Source organism: Lampetra fluviatilis, chromosome 16 (genome assembly GCF_964198595.1).
Source record: "Lampetra fluviatilis chromosome 16, kcLamFluv1.1, whole genome shotgun sequence".
Lineage (NCBI taxonomy): Eukaryota > Metazoa > Chordata > Hyperoartia > Petromyzontiformes > Petromyzontidae > Lampetra > Lampetra fluviatilis.
The window spans coordinates 12739325-12763952 of NC_136290.1; the positions used below are offsets into that span (position 1 = coordinate 12739325).

General features: G+C 46.9%; 1 protein-coding gene across 1 annotated transcript in view; it reads right to left on the reverse strand.

Moving 5' to 3' along the window:
* SAMM50 (SAMM50 sorting and assembly machinery component) overlaps positions 1-23974 on the reverse strand; it is a 48996-nt gene extending 25022 nt beyond the window's left edge. Inside the window, exons 1-11 of the mRNA XM_078863762.1 lie at positions 23771-23974; positions 21588-21701; positions 20840-20941; positions 20027-20114; positions 19390-19496; positions 18292-18422; positions 17357-17444; positions 16373-16501; positions 12625-12696; positions 10096-10182; positions 7357-7427 (exon numbers count right to left, since the gene is read on the reverse strand). Of these exons, the coding sequence (XP_078719888.1) occupies positions 7357-7427; positions 10096-10182; positions 12625-12696; positions 16373-16501; positions 17357-17444; positions 18292-18422; positions 19390-19496; positions 20027-20114; positions 20840-20941; positions 21588-21701; positions 23771-23791 (1010 nt within the window). The 5' untranslated portion in view covers positions 23792-23974. The remainder of the gene's footprint in view (positions 1-7356; positions 7428-10095; positions 10183-12624; positions 12697-16372; positions 16502-17356; positions 17445-18291; positions 18423-19389; positions 19497-20026; positions 20115-20839; positions 20942-21587; positions 21702-23770) is intronic.
* Between the last annotated feature and the right edge of the window lie 654 nt (positions 23975-24628).

The following is a 24628-nucleotide window of genomic DNA, read 5'->3' on the forward strand; positions in this document are numbered from 1 at the left end:
ACGTCTTTTCATTTTCGTCCGTTTGGTTGTAAAGCATCTGAGAAGAAGTCCATCGAGGAAACTGAGCTATTTATTTGCAACCTCAATCATCGAGTGAGTGATTTCATAAATATTTTGTCAGAAAGTAAAACATGCAAGAAAGAAAGGATGACCTGCGGTGATCGCAAGAAAGCGATAACTGCCAAAAACAAACGACACGATTCACCGTGCATAATATCGTCACGTCGCCGTCTCAACGCCCACACCGAGCTCCCCACAAGCCAAGCCCGGTAGCTTCCGAGTTTCAGTGCTGCCTCCAACCCTCGCTTGGCTTGTCACGCAAGTGTTTTGTTGAATGCGGTTTGTTTTCTATGGGGGACGTTCGAAAGTGAACGGTTGGTTACGCTTTCCGCGAACACCTTGAAAACAGTCGGTCGGGATCTGCCCAGATGCACGACTAGACATACGTCCGCCGCCATCATGACCTGCGTGACCTCTGCGTTGCATTATTTCGACGAACGTCTTTCGTCATCTGGAGTTGTAACACGTTGCGGCCGCTATGCGCGCTTCTGTGGCTGGGACGACGCGTCGACTCGTTGATCGATATGGATTCTTAAAAATCACGATAAGTGCACAGAATCGCGTGTATTAGGATCGACTTGTTATATTTGTATATATGCTGTACGCAACGGGTTCACCTCACCCCTACTACAGCTATTAGAGCCGATTACTTCTCTACAACATATATATAATCGATTCTTTCAACGAATCGTAATCCTAAATTGTGAGAATTCATTAAAATTACCAGAGAGAGTGAATCATTCCACCCCTAGTCTACACACAGTACCTATATGTGTACATGCGTACAGCCCTTTTAAAATACCCACTGATAGAGGGACTTCCCACGGCGTAAGGGTCATCGGGGTTTATCTGACTAAGTCACCAAGCTACTAATATCAGCGCGAGTTCGTGAAGGCAGGTAACACAGCTAAATATGGAAGCACCACCTATCCCCGCAGCCTATAACAACCTGTTGTGCACGGTGGTTGCCCATCCAAGCATTATCCACAATCTCAACCCTTGCTCAGCTCGAGATCTCACGAGATCGTACTCATCCCACGCGCTTTGTTCAAAAGCAGTTGGGAATGGAATGATGTGATTAATGCATGTGAATATAAACTGGGCTACGTTAAAAATAATAAAGCATAATTATGGCAAACGTCTTGAGAGGGGCATCTCATTACTTTTATAGACATGGCTTGCACAGTGGCACGTGGGCACGCAAGGCCACGGTGTCACCGCCGCCACTGCGGTTGTGCGTAACAGAGGCCGACCGACCGACCGTCGACGCTAAAACACTTCCGAAGGAGGCCCCGACACGGCCCGTGAATCCACGTCGGATTTGAACGCCGAGAAAAAACCCAGAAGCATTTGGTGGCAATGCGTTGGGCGCGTCCCACCTCTCCCCCCAGTTTTTTTTATCCGAGAGGTAGTCCAAGAAGGCATCCACACAGTGGGGAGGAGGAGGGGGGGGCTCTCATGAACACCGCCTGCAGCTGGGATCACGAAACATCTGAATTCCATTGTCTTTACAGGCATCTTTTGAAGAACGACTGCAATAAAAAATATATGAAGGGGCCAGAGAGATAAACTGTGCCGAAAAGACGACTTCAAGTGACTTAGAGTAGCAAGCGAGAGTACAGAGCGAACCTCAGATGGCACCTGCGTTCAATGCACTCGCACGCCAAAGTCCACCGTTTGATCAAAACGTTTAAACCGCCCAAAACGGGAGTGAGGCAGTCGTATTCCGCACAGGTGCAACTAACCGCGAGGGAGGCGGGGTGGGGGGGCCCCCTCGGGAAGTCCCAGAGCCCACACCGCCCAGCCGCACGCTAATGCGGAAACGTGGGCAGGCACACGAGCCAATGGAAGAAGGCCTCGGAGAACCGCGAATCGAAAATGTTTTAACTTTTGCCATTAAAAGGGGCTTGAAAAAGTCTTTCTCGAGATAACAAAAAAGTGAAATGTCACAGCTGAGTAGCGGAGCGAACTTCCCCAAACAGTACCCCCCCCCCTCTTTCAACAACGCGGATTGCCTCGTTTGCGAAACGCTTACGGCTTGAACGATGCTATCTTGCCAATGGACCTGCGCGCTTTGAAGCGTTAAATTCCAGTCAAGAGACGAATGTTGGGCAATCGCCACATCCCACATCATACACATAGCCTCTTGTGCCATCATCATGCAGGATGTCATATAACCGCAAGCATCTGGTTGGCTAAAACATTCTTACCGAGTGGTGGTGTGTGCGAGCACATAGTTACTTTTATTTCCATTAAAGGACGTTTTTGTTTTAGGTGAGAGATGGAAAGAATACAGGATATGAATAGTTACTTAATCGTAAGATTACTATTTATTGGGGGAAAGATGTATATGTTGTCTTGGACATACAAAATCACTGTTGTACCTTCCTAATTAACACTGCTTTTAAAACAGAAAAAAAAAGTATAATTGTCTAATATTTTCGGCAATAGATAGTCCTTTCTCATCGCAGAATGCCAACAAACACTGACGTATAGCTGGATAACTGGGACACGAGCGGATAAGAGGTCTCAGACAGAGCTGACAAACCGCCTCCTCGCACAGAGCAAGCAAGACGCAAAGAAATTTGTTTTCAACTTCACAGTACATGCACTCGTTAACAAAAAACCCAACCCAGGCACGCTCATTTTCAGTGGCCCCACCGACACCGAAACTGCCCTCGTCGCCAACTTCCTCAACTGTGCACGTTCCGAAAAGGTAATTTTCGAAAGTTAACAACTTCCTCTTTGTCGGAGGCCTGCTGGAGAATGCTGGGTGTCTTTATTTCATTTTCATCACGACGGTACTTTAAAAGAAGAAAAAAACTAAGCCACGAGTGGTGTGACGATCACCCCCCCCCCACTGCCGCCCCGAGGGGGGGGGGGGGCAAGGTGCCTACCCGGGCGCAAACATCAACGGCTTAGCACCATTCCTCTCCGGGGCCAACCCGGATTGATGGGAGCAGGCCATCTGATATCCCTCGCCCCAAATCTCGCAACGCTCGATTTGGCAACCCCCCCGTTCGCCATTACGAAACCACGATGTGTCTTACGCGGAGGGAAATGGCCAAGGGGAGCACCGTCACAGGTAAAGCCACCACCGCCGCCCAGCAAAGTCGCGGCGGTCGAAGCCACAATGCACTGCGGGTTTTCATGACCGCGGTAAAGAAAGAGCCGATCGAACTGCAGCGCCGTCGTTGTCACATTGCTGCCGCTCTTGCCAGTGACGAGTGCCATTTCCATCTCCTCATGCTGTAATGTTCTGCTAATTGCTTTTGCTCTGAGCCATTGGTGGAAATGCCACATTTATATGTTAGGGTGCAGCCTATCCTCCGATTAGCACGGTTGGCTATGTACGGTGCAAAATAAGTTCAACATACATACATCCTTTGGACCACCCCCGATTTTAATAATTTCACGCAGTATTTACTCACTCTCAGAGGGATAGAGGGGATGACTCAGGAGGAGCGACGAACCACAGGCAAGTGGGAAGACAGCCACGCGGCAAGCCGGCCCCAACAATTTCCCAAGCTCTCTATATATTTATACTACGTGAATGAAGGTGTTATCGGCCAATTAATTACGAGGAAATGGGAGCACCTGAGGAAAACCCCATGCACGAGGGGGAAACACTATCCCCTAGAGACGCAACAGGTGGAATACACATTTCTGCTGCACTGCATTCTCCTGGCGAGCCACGGTATGACGCCTCAACACCCCCGCGAAGAGCGTTTCACAACATTCACGCGCCCCACCGATCCTCGCCTCCACAGGACCGGATTACGGGCATGCGCTGCCACCACCGCCCGGCTATCAAAAGGTGCATCTCAGCCGAGAATTGTTTTGCTTCGAGCCGTGTGGTAAACCCACTGCTGGATGAGTGCCTCCCCATACCATGCGGGTCGCGGGGGGGTTATTCGACTCTACTTCAAAACACGGGAGACTCGTGTAATAACACATATAATTGCATTCTTGGAAATGCAAAGCCGATCCATAAACTTCTACTGGCGCGGCCTTGCGCAAATACAAAGCTCCTCACAATCATGGAGCCGAGGCATCTGCGCGATAGCAGCAGGCTCTAACACCTGCCAGAAAACGCCGTTCCTTTGCTTTCTCAGACTCGAGCGCCGCGGTCCCGCCTGGGCAGTGACAAGCGGGGAGGGAAATAGCCCGGACACGTGGCCAGCGGGGTTTTCCATAGCGTCAATAAATTGAGTAGGTAAATAACCAAATAAATGTCTGGTGCGTCTGCCCTTGCGATGCCCGGCCAGGGTCGTGCTCGCATTCCACCGGCTCGTAGGGAGACTCCTTCCCTTCCCTAACTGCCCTTCTTTCCGCAACCCCCACCCCACCCCGAAGCCAAACTGACAGCCGAACGACAAACGGTGGAATGCCCATCCAGGAAACAAATGTGTGGATGGGGGGGGGAAAGCCCAATTGCCACCAGTGTAAGCAAAAAGGGGAAAAATATATAATGCAGCACGTCACACGTCGCACGCGCGCTATGGTTGGTTTAGCGTGGGTCGTTATCAACTGAGAGCGACCGTCAAGGTCACACCGTGACAGAGAACGCGCTGGCTCGATCGCTCGTTGTGAAAGGAGCCGAGTGTTGGAGCGCAGTGGAGATAAAGGAGCCGGCGTGCACCCGTTCGCGTGTGTGCGTCCATGCGCACACACGCTTGAGCGAAACGCAAAGGCACGTGCGTCAAACTAATGTGTGCCGCTCTGCGAGAGCTTCTCATGGTCAGGTCATTTGCCACGTTGGCAGCGAGGCCCACGCGTTTTTCAGCGCCCCCGTTGCGTAACTCCGCGGCGCACCTTTATGCGGAGGTGTCATGGAACCTTCCTATTGGCTGCACGGTGCTGCTGGATGCAGTCGGGGAAGGCACAGGGGCAGTTCCCGTTCCAAAGCTCACGCGTTCGCTCATCGTCGGTTTTCAACTGCAACGTTTCAACGCTGCAAGAAAACTTGGCTGAGGCTGCACTTTGCCGTGGGTTAGCGCTTCCGAAGCGCACAGTGGAATCCAATTTACGGGGCAAAGAGTAGCGAGTGGGCGCAAAGTCCTCTCTCCAACAACAACACCACGTTTTTTATGACACCCTTGCTCACCGAGGTGAACGTCAAAAGTTTTTAGAGAATTCATTTCTTTCTTACGCCACTGCTCGAGGGAGCAATAGAGAGCCCCTCAATAGGGTATTTGGGCTGAAGCTTCTAGGATGGCCAGACATCTTGGAAGAAGTTGGAGTACCCACACTTTACCCCACCACATGCGACCAGCCAATCGATCAACTGCGGTGAACCCATTTACACTGCTGAGTGGACAGAGGCGGGGAAATATATGAAACTTGCAGCGTTGTTTTAACCGCCATGCCGGGAAATGAAACAGGCGACCTTTGGGTTGCAAGTTCAGTCGTTGCTAACAATTCATGACACCACAGTGGAACGATGCAGCAGCCAGACGCTTCGAGATCAGGGCACGCTGCGATTACAAAAATTATTGAGATTGCAACAAAAGTCGATGACCACAAGAGTAGGAAAATGCCATAACCGAACCACAAGACGCAGCTTGCGTGTGTTTTTGATCGTGACGAAGCTGCGAGACGATGCCTCCGAGCGCAAGGGACCAAGTGGAAAATTCTTGTACCTGGCGCGTGCCCCTTTGCGCCACAATATGGAAACCTTGCGATGGAAAGTGAGCAGAGGCTCTTTGAGGGCTTGAAGGAAGGTGGGCGGGCCCTTTGGGCGTGTTACGGCTGGGATGAGGGATAATAAAGAGGCTTTTTCTATATAGTGACAGAAAACCGGTTCCAATGCGAAAGTTTCCACTGGTTTTGGCTGGCGAGACAACCCCCAGTATCACGCACTCCCCACCAGACACATTACCCTCCCCTTAATCAAAACAAATCCCAACAATGTTAACTTCCGTACAGTTTAACTCTTTTTCTTGTTGCTTTACATCCACAGGGCCATGCGTCCTGCGCTTTCTGCGTCACTCACAAGTTCTATGCAAACCCTGCACATGACCTCATCACAGAAAGATGTTATTGTGTAATAGAGGCCCACACATCCAGTCTTATGTTTGGCGGATGACTTTAATGCTGTGCTCACACTTCCGGCTGAAAATCGTAAGCCAAACGGCAACGCCAAAATGAACAGTCCCAGACCATTTTAAAAAAATAATCTCATCCATGTCAAACAAATGCGCTTTTTAAATACGGATGGAAATGCATACACTGCAACTGTTTATCCGTGGCACGCCATGGGAAGGGGTGTAGAGCCACGAATATAATGTGTGGAAAAAGGAAAAGGGGCGGGAAAGGATGCCAGGACGGAAGTTCCCAAAACGACCAAAGAGGGCACGGCTCAAGATGAGCCGCGGAAAGAAAGGAGTAGCGCCGGGGCAGGCACGGGAGGAGGGAGAGAAGGAATGACCGTGCCAAGATGTCGGGGATGAGAGTGTGAGGATGAGAGGGGAGGGAAGAGAGGAGGGAGGGGGAGAGAGAGGGGAAAGAGCGAGCAGAAGTGAGCTGCACAGAGCAGCGTCTGTATTCAAAGGGAGCGGGGAGGGATGAAGATTGGGGGTGGCCACCCAATGAGCCAATTTAGATATATAAAGACCTGTGATAGGACTCACGTAACACCTTAGGTGACATTATTTTCGAGCAACATGTACCACTTCAAATCGCAATTCAACTTAAGGTGTTTTAAGCAAACAGCCAATAATGTTTAACTCCGAAACGTATTAAAAGAACGAATTGATTTGTATTGTAAGAGCAACATCACACGTGAAATGAGTTTGAGTGAAAAATGTCATTAATACATGGGCTTGGTCTTGCAATCATGCCTCACGTCACGTGACTTCACCACTCTGCGTGAATAATGCACATCGCCTTGTTTTAGACCGCCAACTCAAAATAGTTAAAATTACAGCCCCGGATTGTTTTCGACAGAAGGAGGGCAATGAGAAAACTGTACAGTAGACCAGTTTCATCCTTGTTAAGAATCATCACTACACCTCATGCCGCCTTGTGCCGCAGAGGCTTTACGTGCTCAAAACATTCATCGAATGATAGTTTGAATAATAGACGTATTGATTGCCGTTGTTTTGTATCATGTCAATGGGCCTACACATGGTTCTGAACAAGTTAATTAAAATTGTGTTGACTTATTGATTCACCGACTTTCTGCTTGATAAATCACCAAGCAAGAGATATGATTTCGGCGCATGGAGGGTTTCAAGAGGAAAAGTGGGTACCCTCCCCGGGGCAGCAGGGTTCAGGGTTTGAGGGCAGATGTACCTGTCAGCGATGGAAGACGGCCGATCTCCAATCGGCATGAGCATCCCACCCCACAGCGACGCAGACAGCACCTGTGGTGAGACGCACATGCAGCGCGGCGAGACGTTTCCCGCTCGTTCCATTTAAATCATCTGCAGCCAGTCGCAGTTACCGAATGATTCGCCACCCTTGCCTTGCTTGGGAAAGAGACAACAATATAGTGACATAAGATCATTTGGGTGCATGGGGTGAAGCGGTGGAGCAGTGGTTAGTGCACTGTGCTCTGAATCTGATGACCTGAGTTTAATTTTCAGTGGCGGAGTGAAAACCAGTCTTAGGCTTTTCACCCCCCTCCCCCCCTACACCTCAGCAACCTGCACGGATCAGCATGGCGAGGTGTGATCAAAGCAATCCCATGACCGAAAGGTGTTGGGAGGCCGTCATACAGCAGTGGACTGACACGAGGCCGTACGTGTCGATGATTGTGACTGTATATCTAAACACAGTGCAGAGTTGGGGGCACATCCAAGTGAAAGAGGCGACTTATGATCTTGAAGAAGAGGTGAGCGGAGAGGTAGGAAAATGATGTGGATTTGTAAGTGGGGAATTCACAATCTAAAGCAGGGGGGGGGATCTTAGGGGCGCCAAGCTGGCGAGATGTTATCTACCTCCCCTGGTGAATACGAGGTCATGGGTTCAATCCTAACCCTGACACCTATATATTTGGGTTTTGCATGTTCTCCCCGTGGTCACGTGGATTTTCCTCCGGGTCCTCCGGTTTTTCCTTCCACATTTAGAACCTCACGTGTTTAGAGTATTTGGCTGCTAAAAATGTTCACGTGATAAGAGACCACTTTGTTGAGCTATGAGTTGTGCAAGGTCGCTTCTGAACAAGAGCTAAATGGCCCAGTGAGCCAAGCCTGGTAAAATAAATAATAGCAAAATAGTAAATAGTGAGCCGAAACAACTAAAGAATTATTTAATTATTTTTAGGTGGATTTATTTAAAAACGCATTTTATACTTTCTAAAATAGTTTGTTCTGCATTACTTATTGTGTTTGATGTAATGGTGCGTTGGATGGCAGATCTGTACCAGGAAGGTGTCACAGGGTAATTGAAAATAAAATGGACTTGACGATGAACCTCCAGCTGCAATCATAGGAAGCTTTTACCAACCAAAATGAACTCGAAGGCATTACTAATCACCACAATAACGTATATCTGTTCACTACTTAGGCACCACTCATGGACAGATCAATATTGGAAAGTTGATCTCATTGCTTGTGAAGGTATTTTTCAAACCATGCAGTTCAGCTGGTTGGCCACCGACAAATACGTTCATTATCCGATTGGCGGGCGCGGTACTTTTCAAGGCAGCAGTGTTTGTTTAACACGTAGGCTTTCGCGACCAATATTATTCACACCAAAGGTTTTTATGGGTTGGGATCGCGTAAATAGGTGGCGTTAAGCCACCACTACCACCCGACGCAGCCAATTAGCGAGGTTTGTCCTGTAAACAAAACGTGCTAATTAGTAGATATTTTTAATTAAAATTTCCAGGCCACATTTCCTGTGCTAGGGCGGCGATGAGACCGGAATGTAGATGTGGTGTATGGTACCGTAGCGCCACCTAGAGGAAAAGACCGGCATCTGTTAATCTGTGTTGGAAGTGGTTTAAATAAGAGCCACTGACAGAAATTTTGCACATCATTTACTCTTCCTTATAACGCAGTGTTATTGACAAATTTGTTGAGATTGTTCTATACATGTATCAGAATCAGAATATTTATTTAGACTGGAGGAATCCTATGCGATATAAAGCTCTTTTTCACAGATGTCCAGGATATAGAGGACGCCCGTCATCCCGATATCAGTGAAGATGTCCCATTCTTGGCATTTGAAAAAAAAGCATTTTTCGAATGCTAATCCCTACAAAATACGCACTCGAAATATTATACGAGTGGTGGCCAAACCGCAGCTCACGTGTGCCTCGATAGAGACACGGATAATTGTGTGACCTCTCACACATTACTTTATATGAAATGGGGAGGGAAAAAAACTGTGCAAGCCCCAGACACTTGCCTCTGGCAGTAGAGCAAGATGAGAGAACTTCTGGGGCACTCCCCAAGTGGCTCTCGGCCACATGAAGATGTTGGTACGCAGCTCATCGTGCCAGGAAGTATGCCCCCCCCTACCGCCACTTGCTTAAGTTTACGTTAGAGAGGCCAGGATCATCTCATTTGCAAGGGTGACCTGTATGTGTGTAAATGTCGATTTAAAGCTTTCGTGACTGCAGCGATTCATATTCTTGGTTCTTTCGGTAAAGTCACGTAGAAGGGAAATAATAAAATAATAAAAATAAACCAATAAAATAACATTCTCACGACGTTTCGGCCACATCGCAAGCAACCGTCCTCAGGTGAAGAAACAGAGTTGTCGGAAAGAACCAAGAATATGTTTGTATGTTGAACTTCTTTCGCAAAGTATGTAGAAAACCGTGATAATCGGAGGTGCGGGGGAAGAACAAACTAAACACAAAGAGCAGGCCTGGGGCATTCGTCTGTCTTGTGTTAACTTGCTGACCCGTCCCTACTGGACATCTGTGAAAAAGAGCTCCATTGGGACATGGGATGCCGCTGTGATGCTGGTTCCCTTCAGCAGTGCAACCATTGCGCACAGCGAGCGAGCCAGCACAGCGCAGTAATCCAGCGTGGCACAACACGCGGGCGTCCTAACCACGCCGCCCACCCCTCCGCTTACCGAATCCCACAGCAGCTTCTTGTTGAGTTGCAGCTCGAAGTCCTCTTTCAGGAATTTCACATCGCCGCCTGTGTACCCGGCCAGTTCCTGCACGCAGCAGGAAGGACACAAACACGCAGCGCTTGTGATATCACGCACATCGGCAGGCAAGCATGCAAGCAGGCTCATCAGTCACACTCGGCACCTGGCGAGGTGGCTCATGGGGTTAGAGCACTGAGATTCTGGGGTTTGAATACAGGTTGCCATCCACCCATTATTAAACCGGGTTCTCAAGGGTGGTCAAGAGTAAATGGTCTCCACCCAGTCGCCAATGACTAAAACAACCCATGACATTATATTTGCTTCCTCTTTCATGAAGAGAGATAAATTACAACTCTGAGAATAAAATATACTGGTTTGAGTGCCACACAACAATCATATCTCTCGCAGTAGGACTTGTATGTGGGAAGGTTAAAGTAGCTCTATGATATCGGCTTGTGTGGCCCGTTCTCTAACATTGCTCAGCTAGAGTTGCATGCTGATTAACCGGAGGTCATTTGACAAGTGGCAATAACAACTGCGGCAGCAGCAATTCGTGAATGTAAAACATTAAATGAATACGGTTAGTGCTTCAAGTTGTTTTTAAACAGTGATATATTTTGTTAAACACACCGAGTAATTAGGTCACCATTACCTTCAGCAGCTATCTTGTAAGCCTATAGTTTCATTGAATGCTGTATATGGTTCATATTCCCTGTGTGCGTTATTAATGGCTTTCCTGTAAAAGGCGCATTATAAATAAATGAATGAACAATGCCCAAGATGCAGATCGACTCTCTGTAAGGGGAAACCACCGCCCAGTGCCATTAAGGCCAAGTCAGTTGCCACAATATGCAGCTGGCTTGTGTGTAATTTACAGAAGCAAATATTAATTGGCCAAAATAGTTTATTCCACTTACGATGCACATGTATCAGGCCTTTGGTTAATCCACTGCTGGATGAGGGGCTACCCACGCCACGTGAGTCGTGCAGGTTTATGATACTTGACCCACACTGGTCAGCGTGGATTTGTGAAGGTGGGGAAACACAACCACGGGACCATGGAAGTAGAGTACAACAATGGATTTTGCTGCACTGATTTCTGCTGCTCTGCATTTCGGCCCGCAGCAGCCTTTAGCACCTGTTATGCATAGCGGTCGCCTGTTCAAGCACCGTCTGGACTCAAACCTGCTTGGCTGTCAAGATATAACAAATTCAATATGAAGGTGATTTGGTCAGAGGCTATGCTTCTGATACTTTCTTTGAAAGGTATACAGATGCTGCTTCATGCACCTTATTAAGAGTTAACAATAACAGCACTATAACAGTAAACCACACCTTTATAGCGTTTAATCTGTGATTCATGAAACGAATAGCATGTGCAAGAATCACTGATTTCCGATTCATGCACAAAAGTCTTTGGGTGGCCTTTGTCCAGCAGTGGATTGACCACGGATGAATGGCAATGAGATAAAGTGACTGGGCCATGGAAACCCTGTCGCTCATTTTGGATGCCACATGAATCACAATGACAAAAGACATGAATTGTGACACTGAATCATGGATAAGTCATCAAATGGTAGAAGCAATGCTCATTTGAGCAGGAAACCCCGAACCTTTTTTATGTAAACCTCGACGCCTTTTGGCGTCATCTGGTCCAACACCATGCGAGACTAGGCTCTAAGAAAAGCTGTCTTGGGTGTGGACTAATCCATTTCAAGGACAGTGCATACATTATCAGCGTTGTTTTTTGTTTGCATTCTGACCGCAGGTATTGTGGTCAATGTAAACATGACTCCTTGTAAAAAAGGTGTCAGTTTTGTTGCCAGATAAAAGGGTAAAAAACCAATTATCATATTTTGCTACTGGCAAAGGAGGTTCCAAAGGTGCTCGACGCTCTCATAATACTGCGACACTGCCAGCAGATGGCAGACTTGGAACACATTTACGCGAACCTTCTTGGCCCAACAGCTCATTTTCACACTGAACGTCTGACCATGTCCCATTTTATTGTTGTGCATTTGTATCCTATATTTGTTGTCTTTCCACCCCAATGGTGTGCTTATTTGTGCTATCATTGCACTATCAAGGGACGGAGATATCTATTTGGATATTGCGGAAGCGAACATCACTACCATCTCTGTAAGCGACCTCTGTTCCACAAAGAGGTCACTTTCCCACCCGCTCTGCCAATGAGAGTAATGATCACCACATGACAAGTCAAGGCTATATATATAGATAAAACTCTTACAGCTCAAATGTTACCGAGAGTGCAGAACCAAATTTAATGCGATGGCCTTTTTGGCGCAATTATCGGTGACCGAGCTGAAACCATCGCCTCTATATACTTGAAAAAAACCTATTTTAATCACAGGCGTCTGAAATCCGGACCCAAACCCAGGATCTCAGTGGTACCAGCTCAGCTCAGCGACCTCCGAGCCAACAGGTCCGCTCTGTCGTTTGCCACCGAATCCAGAGGCAGTCGGTGGGGCAGCGGATCACTCCACTCACCTGGTTGACTTTGAGCAGCAACCCTCGCGTGGGAAGGATGGACGCGTTGCGGGTGTCAAACACCATCGTGTGCTGTCGGGGGGACGATGGATGGAAGGGGGTGGAAGGGGGGATATATGTGGGACAAGAAGAATTATCAGCATGCGTATGGGTCCAGCTGTAAGCCTTGTGTTTCAGAGTATAGGAAGGTCTAGATAAATATGCGATAAAAAAACAGATACATTTTCCAAGAGATGTGTGAGCAACGGAGGGCAGTATGGAAAACCCTTTGTGTTGTACGATACTTTTACACTCCCATGTCTTCAGCAACCCACATTGACCCATGGCCAAATAACCCTGACAACCTGGCACCACACTTGTAACAGTACGACAACAAATACGACATTAAATTAACTGTCAGCCACGTCCCCTTTGCTCTCGAGTGATGCAACCTCAGTGATGTGGCAACGTGTACGACAGTCACGTCACTCTCACAACGCCAGAGCCTCGCAGTGTGCACTCATGAAAGTCAATTTCAAGTCTTTTTCTAATCGTGCCAAAATACGTAGAGGACATTTGATTTGTGGCTTTGGTCTTCACACATCTACACATGCGATTTTTCCCATACTCGCAAATAGTAAAAAAGGCGCAGATTCAAGCAAAGGCAAATTCAGTTTTGATGGCGAAAATATGACCTGGTTTGACCAATCCAAAGCACACACAGAAGGCAGTCACCCCACATTAGCAAGTTATTTTTTGCCAAAAGAGAACAATGGGAAACTTAAAACGTGGTCACAAGTTAACTGTTTTCTATTAATAAACATAGAGCAGCAAACACAAAAAAGTCTCCAAAGTCAGCCACCATAACGTAAGTTGCACATTGCAAAATTAATAAGTCAACCCACGCTATTGCCCTCTACTCTGAAGCAAGGTCACCACCTGAAATGTCAGGATGCTGTACATTGTTTGGTTACAAGGCACTGTTAACGATGACTGTGTCCAGTGCGTACAAAGGGATTCGAATCCAGAGACGTCCCTTGGGTACGGCTAATCGGGGGCGATTAGGCGTACCCCGGGCCCCACACTTTGGTTACGGTGTCAGATGTAATACTTCTGGTTTAGTTTGAAGTCGGCAGGGGGGGGCCCACAGGCTGGGATTTGTCCCAGGCCCCGCACCCCCACTACGGACGGCCCTGTTCTTAGCACCCCCTGCAACCTTCACCTCCCCAGCAGACACCATGGCGGGTGGATCCAGAGCTGCTGAGGACTGCGGGGCCGAGGTTTCTGAGGGTTAATTGACCATATTTCACCACGCCAGTCAGTGCGGATTGGTGACGACAGCATATTTTTGTCTCACCTCTCACCAGGTGAACTGACTGGTATGGACCGGGTGTAACCCAGCCACGTGTCTACAAGGCTCGCACAAGCTTCGTCGCCACATCGGGGGGTGTTTTTCGTTTCATCCGTTATGCCAATGGGTTATGCAGGAGACGTAATCCGTGCCAGACATGCCACGATAAAAGGGATAGACAGAAGCCACGAGCTGTCTGCTTACAAATGTCAAGCCGAGCTTGTGTGCAGTGGGCACAGTGACTCGCCCCATGTCACGCACGTCAATAAATTCCGTTAGCGAAGACACAACATCCCTACACCCAACCGCCGCTTCCAAGTAGACTCCGGGGTCATGTGAAACCGCAATCTCACAGGGCCTCCATCACATGGACCGGCGCAGGGACAAACACCAATGGACATCTCTGCGAGCATCCTCTTGGTCTCAGTCTGAATGCAAGGACGTGCCGCCAACTCCTCTGCAGTTTATGAATGTTGGAACAGGCAAACGACTTCGTTGTTGTGATGCTTGCTGCCTAAGGCCACTCTGGTTGACCCATTTAGGTGCTGTAAAAATAGGTAAATCCTTGCTGGAAGCCATTGCAAGTTAACCAATATTAACAGCTTCCAATATGGGTCTGCCAAACAAAACAGTCATGAATTGAGCAATTGTATGCATCGTACACGTGTAAAACTTGTGCAGATACCAATTGATTCCAAATACTGGAATTAAGCAACATAATCATTAACATGCACATCAGCCGGCAGGCAAAATAATACATTTCCAAAAATTTAACCAGCAGACTGTGGATTGTGATACTCTGGTATTTAGCATAAAGTACTGTCACTGCGATTGTAGTGTCATTGGACTGTGAGGGTCACCAATGGCATGGAGGGGGCCTTGGACCAATCCAGCAGTGGATAGGTGATGACGACCATAAAATTATAGACAGTGCACTCTAACCCACTTCTTCAACCGCTGAAAACGGCAGTGGCAATCTCATCGCCACGTAAAATGTAGGGCAGATGCCTGAGGTCGTGCCAACTCGTGCGCGAATCACAGGTCAACAAGGTGTCGTCATATCTACATGCAAACGAAACTTCTCATTCGCCAACTATCAAGGCCGAGTGGCTTCCTCCTACCCGTATCCCGAGGCTGGCACCTGACCCTTGCTCCACTTGACACGGAAAGGTGCAAATAGCAGCGCGGAAAAACCAGCGCGTGATGAGCCCCGTAGCTGCTCCGCCGAGCGTCACACCCCACGCGATCGCCATATAAATTTAGCGACGGTGACAGGCCGTCGTGGTTTGCCCGCGCCACGTGGACCTCCCGCCGGGAATACCTCTCGCGGGGGGAGGGGGGGTGGTCAGCGTTTTTTCAAATCGGTGCCCACGTTTAAACTTGGGACGTGCGTCATGGGAGGTGTGCGCCGCGCCACATACAACAGCGACATCGCACACGCTCGCATTTCATGATGGTTTTAAAATATTTTTTGGCTGGCGTTGGCAGACTTGAGTTCCAGATCGAGATGCCATCGGTGTAGAAAATGTGAGACTGACACAGAACAACTGCAATGGGGAGTGCAGATTGAGATAAGCGGCAGGTACAAAGATGTCTATGTTAGACAATATACTGTGTAGGATGTAACTAAGAGTCTGCGAATGATTAAGCTCGGAACGACAACACATGCAGGAATTAAAATGTTGTTCCGCTGCTTTAGGAAAACATTCCACTTTTGAGTGAGCAGTTGGCAATGAGTGAGTGAAAGGATGTAATTAAAGCAATTTGTAGATATTTAACTAAATGCATGAAAAAATACATCAATGGTATACACTGCGCACGTAACAATTAAGTGATTGATAAGTAAATGAATTATTTTGATGTAGCATAAAACAGCACGTTCTAATTGCTGTTTTATGTAACTCTTTCATGTTATCACTGTAACGACTAGAAATGCTACACTCACGACTTTGCAAAAAAAACTAATAGATTCTTGAATCAAATTAATCAAATCATTATTGGGTAGGTTTATATAACTACAAGCCTAGATATGAGTGTCAAAAAAAAACATTTGAATACAAGATGCGTGTCAAATTTGTATCTTTTCTAGGTAGGAATTCCCAAAATGATTCCTCAGGAACCACATGATCAAACATGGTGTCATTTCATGCAACGTTGATGAATATTCCTTTTGATATGATTATTTCCAACACAGACAACAGAGAAATCAAAGCAAACCACCACCAGGTCGATGCGATAGATTTCGGCTGTTTCGCCAACACCTAAATCAGGCACCGTAACGGTTTTCTCAGTTGCCAAAATTTTCGTGATAAGAGTAAAACGGCTTCACCATAAGGGCGGGTGGCCCACGGTGCCGGTGGTGGCGGTGGTGGCGGCGGTGGCTGTGCAGCGACTCCGGAAAACTTTGCAGGACTTTACCGAGACGGACGACTTGAGGGAGTGGCCACTCTCCTGGCGCACGGCAAACGAAGCGGTGCGCGCCAAGCAGCCCAGCTCACGCCACGCGCCCTCCCACCGCACGCAGTGCCGCGTCCTCCACAGCGGGAACTGCGCAGGACCACGCAAGCGAGTTTACAACCTCAGATTAGCGCGGTTGGCTACGTGAGGTGCGAAAGATGTTCAACGTGCACACATACACATGCATACACAACCGTTGCTCAAGCAACAAGACGTCTACAAAAATAATCGATGACCTCAACATTAAATAATTTTTATTTGTGATATAAACAAATCCCCCCCCCTGGCTTTTGGAGATTTTGAAAAGGCATTTCACTCAGCAGAAGATGAAGCGCTAATCAAAGGACTCACAATGCAAGGTCAAAATAAAAAATGCAAAGTCAGCGTTAGGATGGCAAACTAACGCTGAATTTGCATGAAGTAAGACGTTTATTATGTTGCTACGAATAACCATTTATTCGTGAACAAAAATGGACAATACATTAGCCATCTCAGTTTTTGCCGAGGATATCGTATATATCACCCAATAAAAGGGAGGTCGAGGAATTTGATTGACAAAATTAACAAAAGAAGCTGAAATGTTGGGCTTTGCAACAGAAATGGCCAATCATTCCAAAGCAAGAACCTCCTGAAGAAAGTATCTGAGACTCAGTGAGGGCTTCCTGGATAAACGACTGGCATTATATTTGGTACTGGACCTACCAACATTACGAGTGATGACAGAATCACCGTAACTTGTAAAAAAATATCTTTCATAACATCTAATCTCTCCACCTCTAATTAGTCCTTTGAGCCACACAGCCACCACCAGCACAGTTAATAGCTTTAGCTTTAGCTATTACTGTGCTGTGCTATTACTGTGCAGCAGAAACAAGACGACATAGCTACGGACACGACAGAACGTTAACCAGTCAGGCAGGATCTTGACACGAAACGTTGTCTTACGTTGAGGTCCAGGGAGACGCCCCTGTCCGTCTGGCGCAGCGAGCTCCAGGGGAACTGCCCCGTGATCTTGTACACGCTGGCCGAGAGGCTGTGTGTGCACATGAGACATACCGAGTCACCGTTCAGGGTTCAATGTTTAAAGATGCAAGTGAAACAAACAACCCTCATCTTGCAAAAATGTAATAGGCTTGGCTGCAAATACACTTTTTTAAAATAATGTTTTGCCATTCCCCCAATTTTCAATATTGCGCTATTGGCATCATGTCGTGAGACAAAGTATGCCGATAAGCACAGTTGGCTACGTACAGTGCGAAAGACGTTCAATATACATACATACATGCATCTCGGCCAGAAGTTCAACCATTAGTTGATATCCACTTCAGCCCACTGAAGTGGATATCACGGACCTAACTTGGAGGTCGCTTTGGTGACTTCTGTTTCACACAAATTAATTGGCATGCTGCGTTGGTAGTGTTGCACAAGCACAGCAAACAAACAAAAACGCAACACATTCGTCAGTGCTACAAGCTTTATCGTGCCCCGCCCCTTCCCCTATTAAAGAAAGACAGAACAAATAGACGTTTAACAGGTTTCTAGACAGAAAAGGTGCAGAGATGGCAACGTTGAGACTCCATTTGTTTTGTGATGTAGATGCATGTAAAGTGATGGAAATCATGCCATGTTCCATCCCAAAAGCCCACTATGGCAGCATACATTGTACAATTAGCATATGAAATTCATGAAACAGATTTCAAACTCACTTGGAGACTCAGCCTAGGTATGTTTTTACAATAGCCATTTGGTGTTCTTCGGATGCCTTTGTCTTTATTCATGAGCCAATGCAAATTTACTCGTCAAAATGTATCAAATGGCTAAATGCCAACTGGTAAATATTACAGCCGTGGTGTTTCCAAATAAAAAGCTTCAATACTGACTTGCGCTCAAAGCAGCCGGTCTGTGGCTTGAAGAACGACAGGCCATAAGATGTCTCCTTGGTGCCATAGGAAAACTGGAAGGTCAGCTTCTCCGCTCGGCCAAACAAGTTGGGCAGCCTCAGGCCTAGCACCTGCCCCACACCGGAACACACAAACACGCGCCGACACACACGCCGATGGGCTAGAGGACTCACTGCCAGATTCACAGGAGATTACACACCGGCACAGTTTGTACTGTGTTTACTTTGTGCAGTAAATGTGTCGAGTTGTGTTGTTTTTTGTGTACAGGCCATTAATACATAAATATTAAACAAGTTCATATTGAGAGACGTTTTGTCCGATTATTCTTTATTTGTTCCACAGCACGAGAGTTTTGGTAAACCGATGCACATTACACAGACAACTACACAGCACAACGCATGGACAATACGAACTATGCCACACCACCCAAGATAAGGCTGTCACTCTGCAGACAATACACAAACTAAGCAGCAAGTCACGGAGAAAACACGCAGCACACACACAGACAACAAGCAGATGATAGACACACAACACATATAACCCCACTAAGGCAACAGACAGCACACTACCCAGATGATAATAGCAATACCAGCTCTGTACAATCTTGATGAATTCTAAGTGTTTCAATACTGCAGAAGTAAAGAAATTAACATTAAGTATTGTTGAGGATGGGTGTCAACACTTGTTCCGAAAATTCACAAAACAAGGTTAATATTGTTTAGACGTATTTCGGTAATGACTGGAGAGAGGAAATAGCGATCCACACTCGAGCACATGTTAAAAGAAGCAGGTGGAGACAAAGAATGGGTTCTTACCGATGTAATACAAGAATGACGTTGAACAAAAAGGTGCAAGTATGACTAAAGCAATAAAGATAACGGAGGAGCGCATGCACAAAAAAGGAGGGCGTTCATTTGGTCCCATAATTGCCCTCGATCTGACGTGGAGGAAAAGAAAGAGAGCACAAAAACCAGCCACTCCAAACCGATGAACCAGATAACAGGCAAAAGACTGCATGAGCAGGTGATCAGCACACTGCACTACAAGTGACTAACAGAGTGGGGGTTGTTCACTTACCATGCTGCCCTCATTGTTCCCCACCATGGTGTTGTAACTACCAGTGAGGCGACGCATCTCCACCACCTCGAAGTTAATATCCAGTCCATCGGGTTGGGCCCCGGGACCTGCGGCGAATGCACATCATGAAGGTTTGACAACGACTGTACTTCAGTCACTCCAATGATAGATGTGAGGGCCTCACCAGGCCTGTGTGGATCGTGAGGAATATTTGACCCTACACATATACGAATTGAGAAACATCGATCAATACGTATGTAGTTTGAATTTGTGTATCGTCGGCTTGATAATAAATATTAATATAGGGAAATAATGCATCGTCCCATCCCTTGTTAACAATGTCTCGGGTATTAGGCTGGTATAAAGGAAGGATTATGGCCAGGGTTGAGTATTCGAGTTGAAGCTACTTGTGTGCTGAACTGTAATGGTAAGGATTGAAGTCAAGGTCACTTGGCAGAACGAGGTCTTAATTTCATCCAGATCTCTCCTAATCAGTGACCCGGAAAATATTTCCACATATCTCGCTATGGCTCAGGTCGATTAGCGATCAGGAAAATAATTTGTGAAAAAAAACAAGCTCTGGGCAGAATTCATGCTAACATGAATTTGATGTCGACGCAGGGAAGAATGGTCTCACCCTTGGCGGTGTCGATCAGCACCTCCACGTGACGGAAAATCCCCAGGCGCAGCATCTTCTCCCGAGCCTCGTGCGACTTCTGCATGACCTGCAGCAACGCGGAGGCAGCAGCACATGTCTTACTCTTTGTGCACACTTAAACGTTAACAGTGTACACGTTAAAATATTGCATCCTGTGTGAAATAATACTTTAAACCTTTCCTCAATCCACTGAAAGGTCATGAGGGTTGTGTATAGCCCAGTGCACTGACCACTGCGCCATCTTTCCAATCGACATCTTATATACAAATGTATATGAAGAATAAGTATGGTAACGCATTTTTTGCAAGGGAAAGGAAACATGGAAATGGTGTATTATGTATGCTTTTTAAATATTAGGCATGTAAGAATTTACCCTCTTGGGAATTCAATTGTCACGATACATAAATTATTATTATTCGATTCAAGAATCAACTGTTTATCACTTATTTATCAACGGTCTGTATTATTTTCGTTTGTTGGTCCCCTTTGTAGTTTTGTTTGTTGCATGCATTAGAATTTCACCCCTCCAAGCACAGTTGGCTATGTATGGTGAGAGAGAAGTTCAACATACATACATCTAGCATTATAGAATTCGCATAAAATATGCATATACAGCTTAAATAATGAATTCTTACGAGCACAATTGAATGCGTGTATGAGCTTAAGAGGTTCATCCTTATGAATCGATTAACCACTACATGCTGAGAAAATGTTGACAATGCTCAAAAAGTGCAGTTCTGCTGCATATCCATCTCTTATGCGGCAAGCACGAATGTTCGGAAAGACATTTACTTCAACGAGGCTGGTGGCGTTGAAGACATCAGAGATCTCATGCATGATGTAGTCATCCTTGGTTCTCTCCAGACCCTGGATGCTCACGTTTTGCACAAGGACCTTTGAAAACAACCAACGAGAGATCAAGAACCGCAAACGCATTGACGCACGATCAAAGGGGTACACGGTGAGGAAGCGTCCCATGACTGAGCTGACACTCAACCGTGCCGAGACATTGTTGAGTAGTTTACATGCAGGCTTAAGGCTTTCAGCTTAACAAGCAACAAAGTACACCTCTGGATTTGTCCCAGACGATGCACGCAAGTGTATTGAGTTACTGGAAAATGATGATGTTGGCTTCATCAACAGTGAGTTTTCAATCACATGAAGTGCATGGAGCCGCAGAATTATTTTGAAGGCCTGTGGCAAAATGCCAATTGAGGGCCTCATCTGAAACATTTGTTGAAGCTTCCTTGGCCCTTTCTAAGGACCCCTCGGATTCAAGGCCAGGGGCAAACTGCCCCCCGTCCCTCTAAGGCACTGTGAATGCATGCAGAGCATCCAGATTCTCAGCAGAACTAGTCTAACGGAAGCACAGCACTGGTGCATTTGCATACATTACCTGCCCATGGGACTGAAAAACCGCTTTGACTATCCGCAAACCATACACATAAGCCACCACTGGTTGTATACTTTACAGTACCAAAAGTAAATGAATGTTAAAGAGATAAAATTTGAAGTGAATTAAAGGAATAATGGACATCACCTGCTTGTTATCCAAGACCTCCTGCTTGGTTTCCACCCCAGGGTCGTCCAGCATGGAGCCCTCATGGAAGGCACTATGATGCTCCGGCCCATCCATCGGGATCGGCTCCAGCGCCTGCAGCAAGGAATACACAAGAGGCGTGGTCAACTGGTGACATGAGCTGCATTGGGGGATGGCTGCGGAGAGGCAACATTGGCAGCAATGCGTTCCTCATTGGGAGTTCATGTGGGCAGAGGCAGGTACTTTGTCATGTTGATTGTGGTGGAGCTGATACGCATGGTTTAATGATGAGCAGATGGGATGCTCTGAAGGATTGTCAGCTCAACCACAAAAAAATAATAGAGGTGCAGTCTTCCGGGTGAGGCAACGTGTTCAACATGTCTTCTCTCAAGCTATCGCCGCCACGTACTACGGCGGGCATCTTCACAATGAAACATCTTCAGGAAGAAACAAGATGCTCGCTTCAGTACATTCGGCATAAACAGGAAGACCACACTTAAATGAGTTGCTGCAAAACCTTGTGTGTGAAATCAACAGAAGAGAATACAGGTCCGAATATATATCATGCCGAGCAAACGGCAGCGATTTCATTTTTGTCTCTAAATGCAAAAATAAATCTGAAGCAAAACCATGTGTAGTGCTGGTGCAAGGCAATTGTTCAGCACTTTGGAAACAAGGATTGGCAGATCACAGATGTGTGAAAAACCGAAAAACCCATTGGGTTGGAAGGTTAACAGATGCCAATAAATAAAATGAATACATGTGTGTGGACCTGAGTGTCATCGCCTCGTTAGAGTGGGTTTTTTCCATATACTGAACTCCAGTGTCTTTCCACATGCACATTGATTCAAAGGAATTGGAGATATCGCATTGCAGAACCCTCCTGCCTTCCTCCTGATAAAGGCCTCGAGATTTAGTGACACTCTCCGAGACAAATAAAGTACTTGAACTGCTCTCGATAGCCTTTCATAAAGTCAATCTTCCTACCCTATCTCTGGTCTAAAGGCAATGCCATTGCAAAAACTTCAGACTCTGATCGTTCTAAGGCCTTGAAATGTTTTTATGACGAGCAAAGGGGACTGTTATTGGAATTGCTCAGTTGTTGTTCCGTTCAACATCATGGAAATTAAGCCAAGTTACATTCAAGCCATGGACGAGGGCACCACGTTGGAGCCCAAGTGCCTTGAGCGGAACAGGCCACGTGCAGTCCAATATGCAAGGGTTGTAACACCAGCGAGAATTGTATGCCTCCAAATGAGTTTAACACGTAAGCTTTTGCGACCAATATTATCCATAATGCAGGTTTTTGTTGGGTGAGATCGCGTAAATATAAATGTGTCCTTATACCCGCCACCATCTGACACAGCCAATGAGTAAGGTTTGTCACGTAAACAGAAAATGACACAATTCGTTACTAGTACAGCACGCCGGTTGTGTTGGAGAGCAAATCCACAGCATTTACAATCAGAGTAGGACGTTTCGCCAGTAATTACACCTAGGATCATCAGGCGTCAGCCAGATTTGTGTAGAAGTCCTCCCATTTCGTTCCTTAGAGGAATAGATGCGATGTCGTCACTTGTGACGTTCCTCCAATGTGCTCTGTCTGACAGTGTCAATGGCCAGTCAAGGACAATAAGTGTACGTTGGGTGGCTTATTAAACAATCAATAACATACTGTGCAAGTGTTTTGTCGCTCAAGATAATCGTGGACCCGCGCTCATCTCTGCTGCTTATTGAATCCAGGTTGCGCATTCCACGTTCCTATGGCGAGGAAGGTCACAACGGTGGCCGATTGGCGAGTTTAAAATTGTTCACGCTCACACGACAGCGAACTATGGAGACATATTAACGTTTCTTCTCTTTAATCGTCAAGCAAAATATCGCTCGATCCATTGCTAAATGCAACACTAAATGAAACCATGCTGGCTTTAACACGCACACACGACATCACTGCAGCCGTGCCCTTGACAGTCGCAAACCCCCCATCACAACGCACACGCCGCTCGGGCAATTGTACGTGAAGCATGCACGATGGCATTCGCGTCGAAGTCCGCGCACAAGGATAACGCGGCGAGTGAAGGAGTTTGATATCGCGACGAAACTTTAAAAAAAAACTCCCCACAAATTTAAGACGGAAAAAACGGCGAGAAGCGACCACCTCCACAATGCAAACAACGACGCACCTTGGCATGCACGGAGCCCATGTTGGCTCCTCTGCAATGTCAACTTCGCTACACTCAAGCGGTGATTGCTGTTTTGTTGTGTGTATATTTACTGAGCTTAATTACAACAACAACAACAAAATGACAACAATTCAGAGCGCTCCGCTCAGGGCCCCGTCTCTATCCTGCCCTAGGCCGCAAACGAAGCGAGCCCGCTCCCCCCACCTCTCTTCTTATTGGTCGCCACGGTGGCGCGGCACGTGATCGCCGTTGGCCAATCGCAGCTCGAGATGGTGGCGGAAGAGAGGGGGCGGAGTGTGAAAACGCCGGTTCCGGTTACTGAACGCACGTGGGTGGAAGGTCACCACGTGGGTTGTGGGTAATCAGCTGTTCGGTGGATTTCTCGCGCGTGGAACATTGTTGTTGTTGGCGAGTTGACAGCAACAGCGGCGCCGCGTCGCTTCGTCGATAACCGCGGTCGTGTCGACTCCGAAGAAGTTGCAAACAAGCGGCGGTGGAAGAAACGCGCAAGGGTGATTCGAAGAAGCGCGGAGAGATGCACGTTTGGTATTATACTTAGACGCCGATAAGAGAAGATATGCAGATCAAAGGCACTATTCGACTGTTCAGAAAAGTAAGCGGGGATTCGGCGGGATATGATGTAGGGTGATGGCCGGTGGGAGAGAGTAACTACGTATAAGTATATTGGGGTCATCCTGGATTAAAAACTGAATTTTGAAGATCACATTGATTATATTGGTAAAAAGACAAAAATAAAATTGGTTTTCTGTATCGACACAAGTACTGCTTCCCCTCCATGTTCCGTTTGGAATTGATAAAAGCTACCATACTGCCTCTACTTGATTACTGTGACATCGT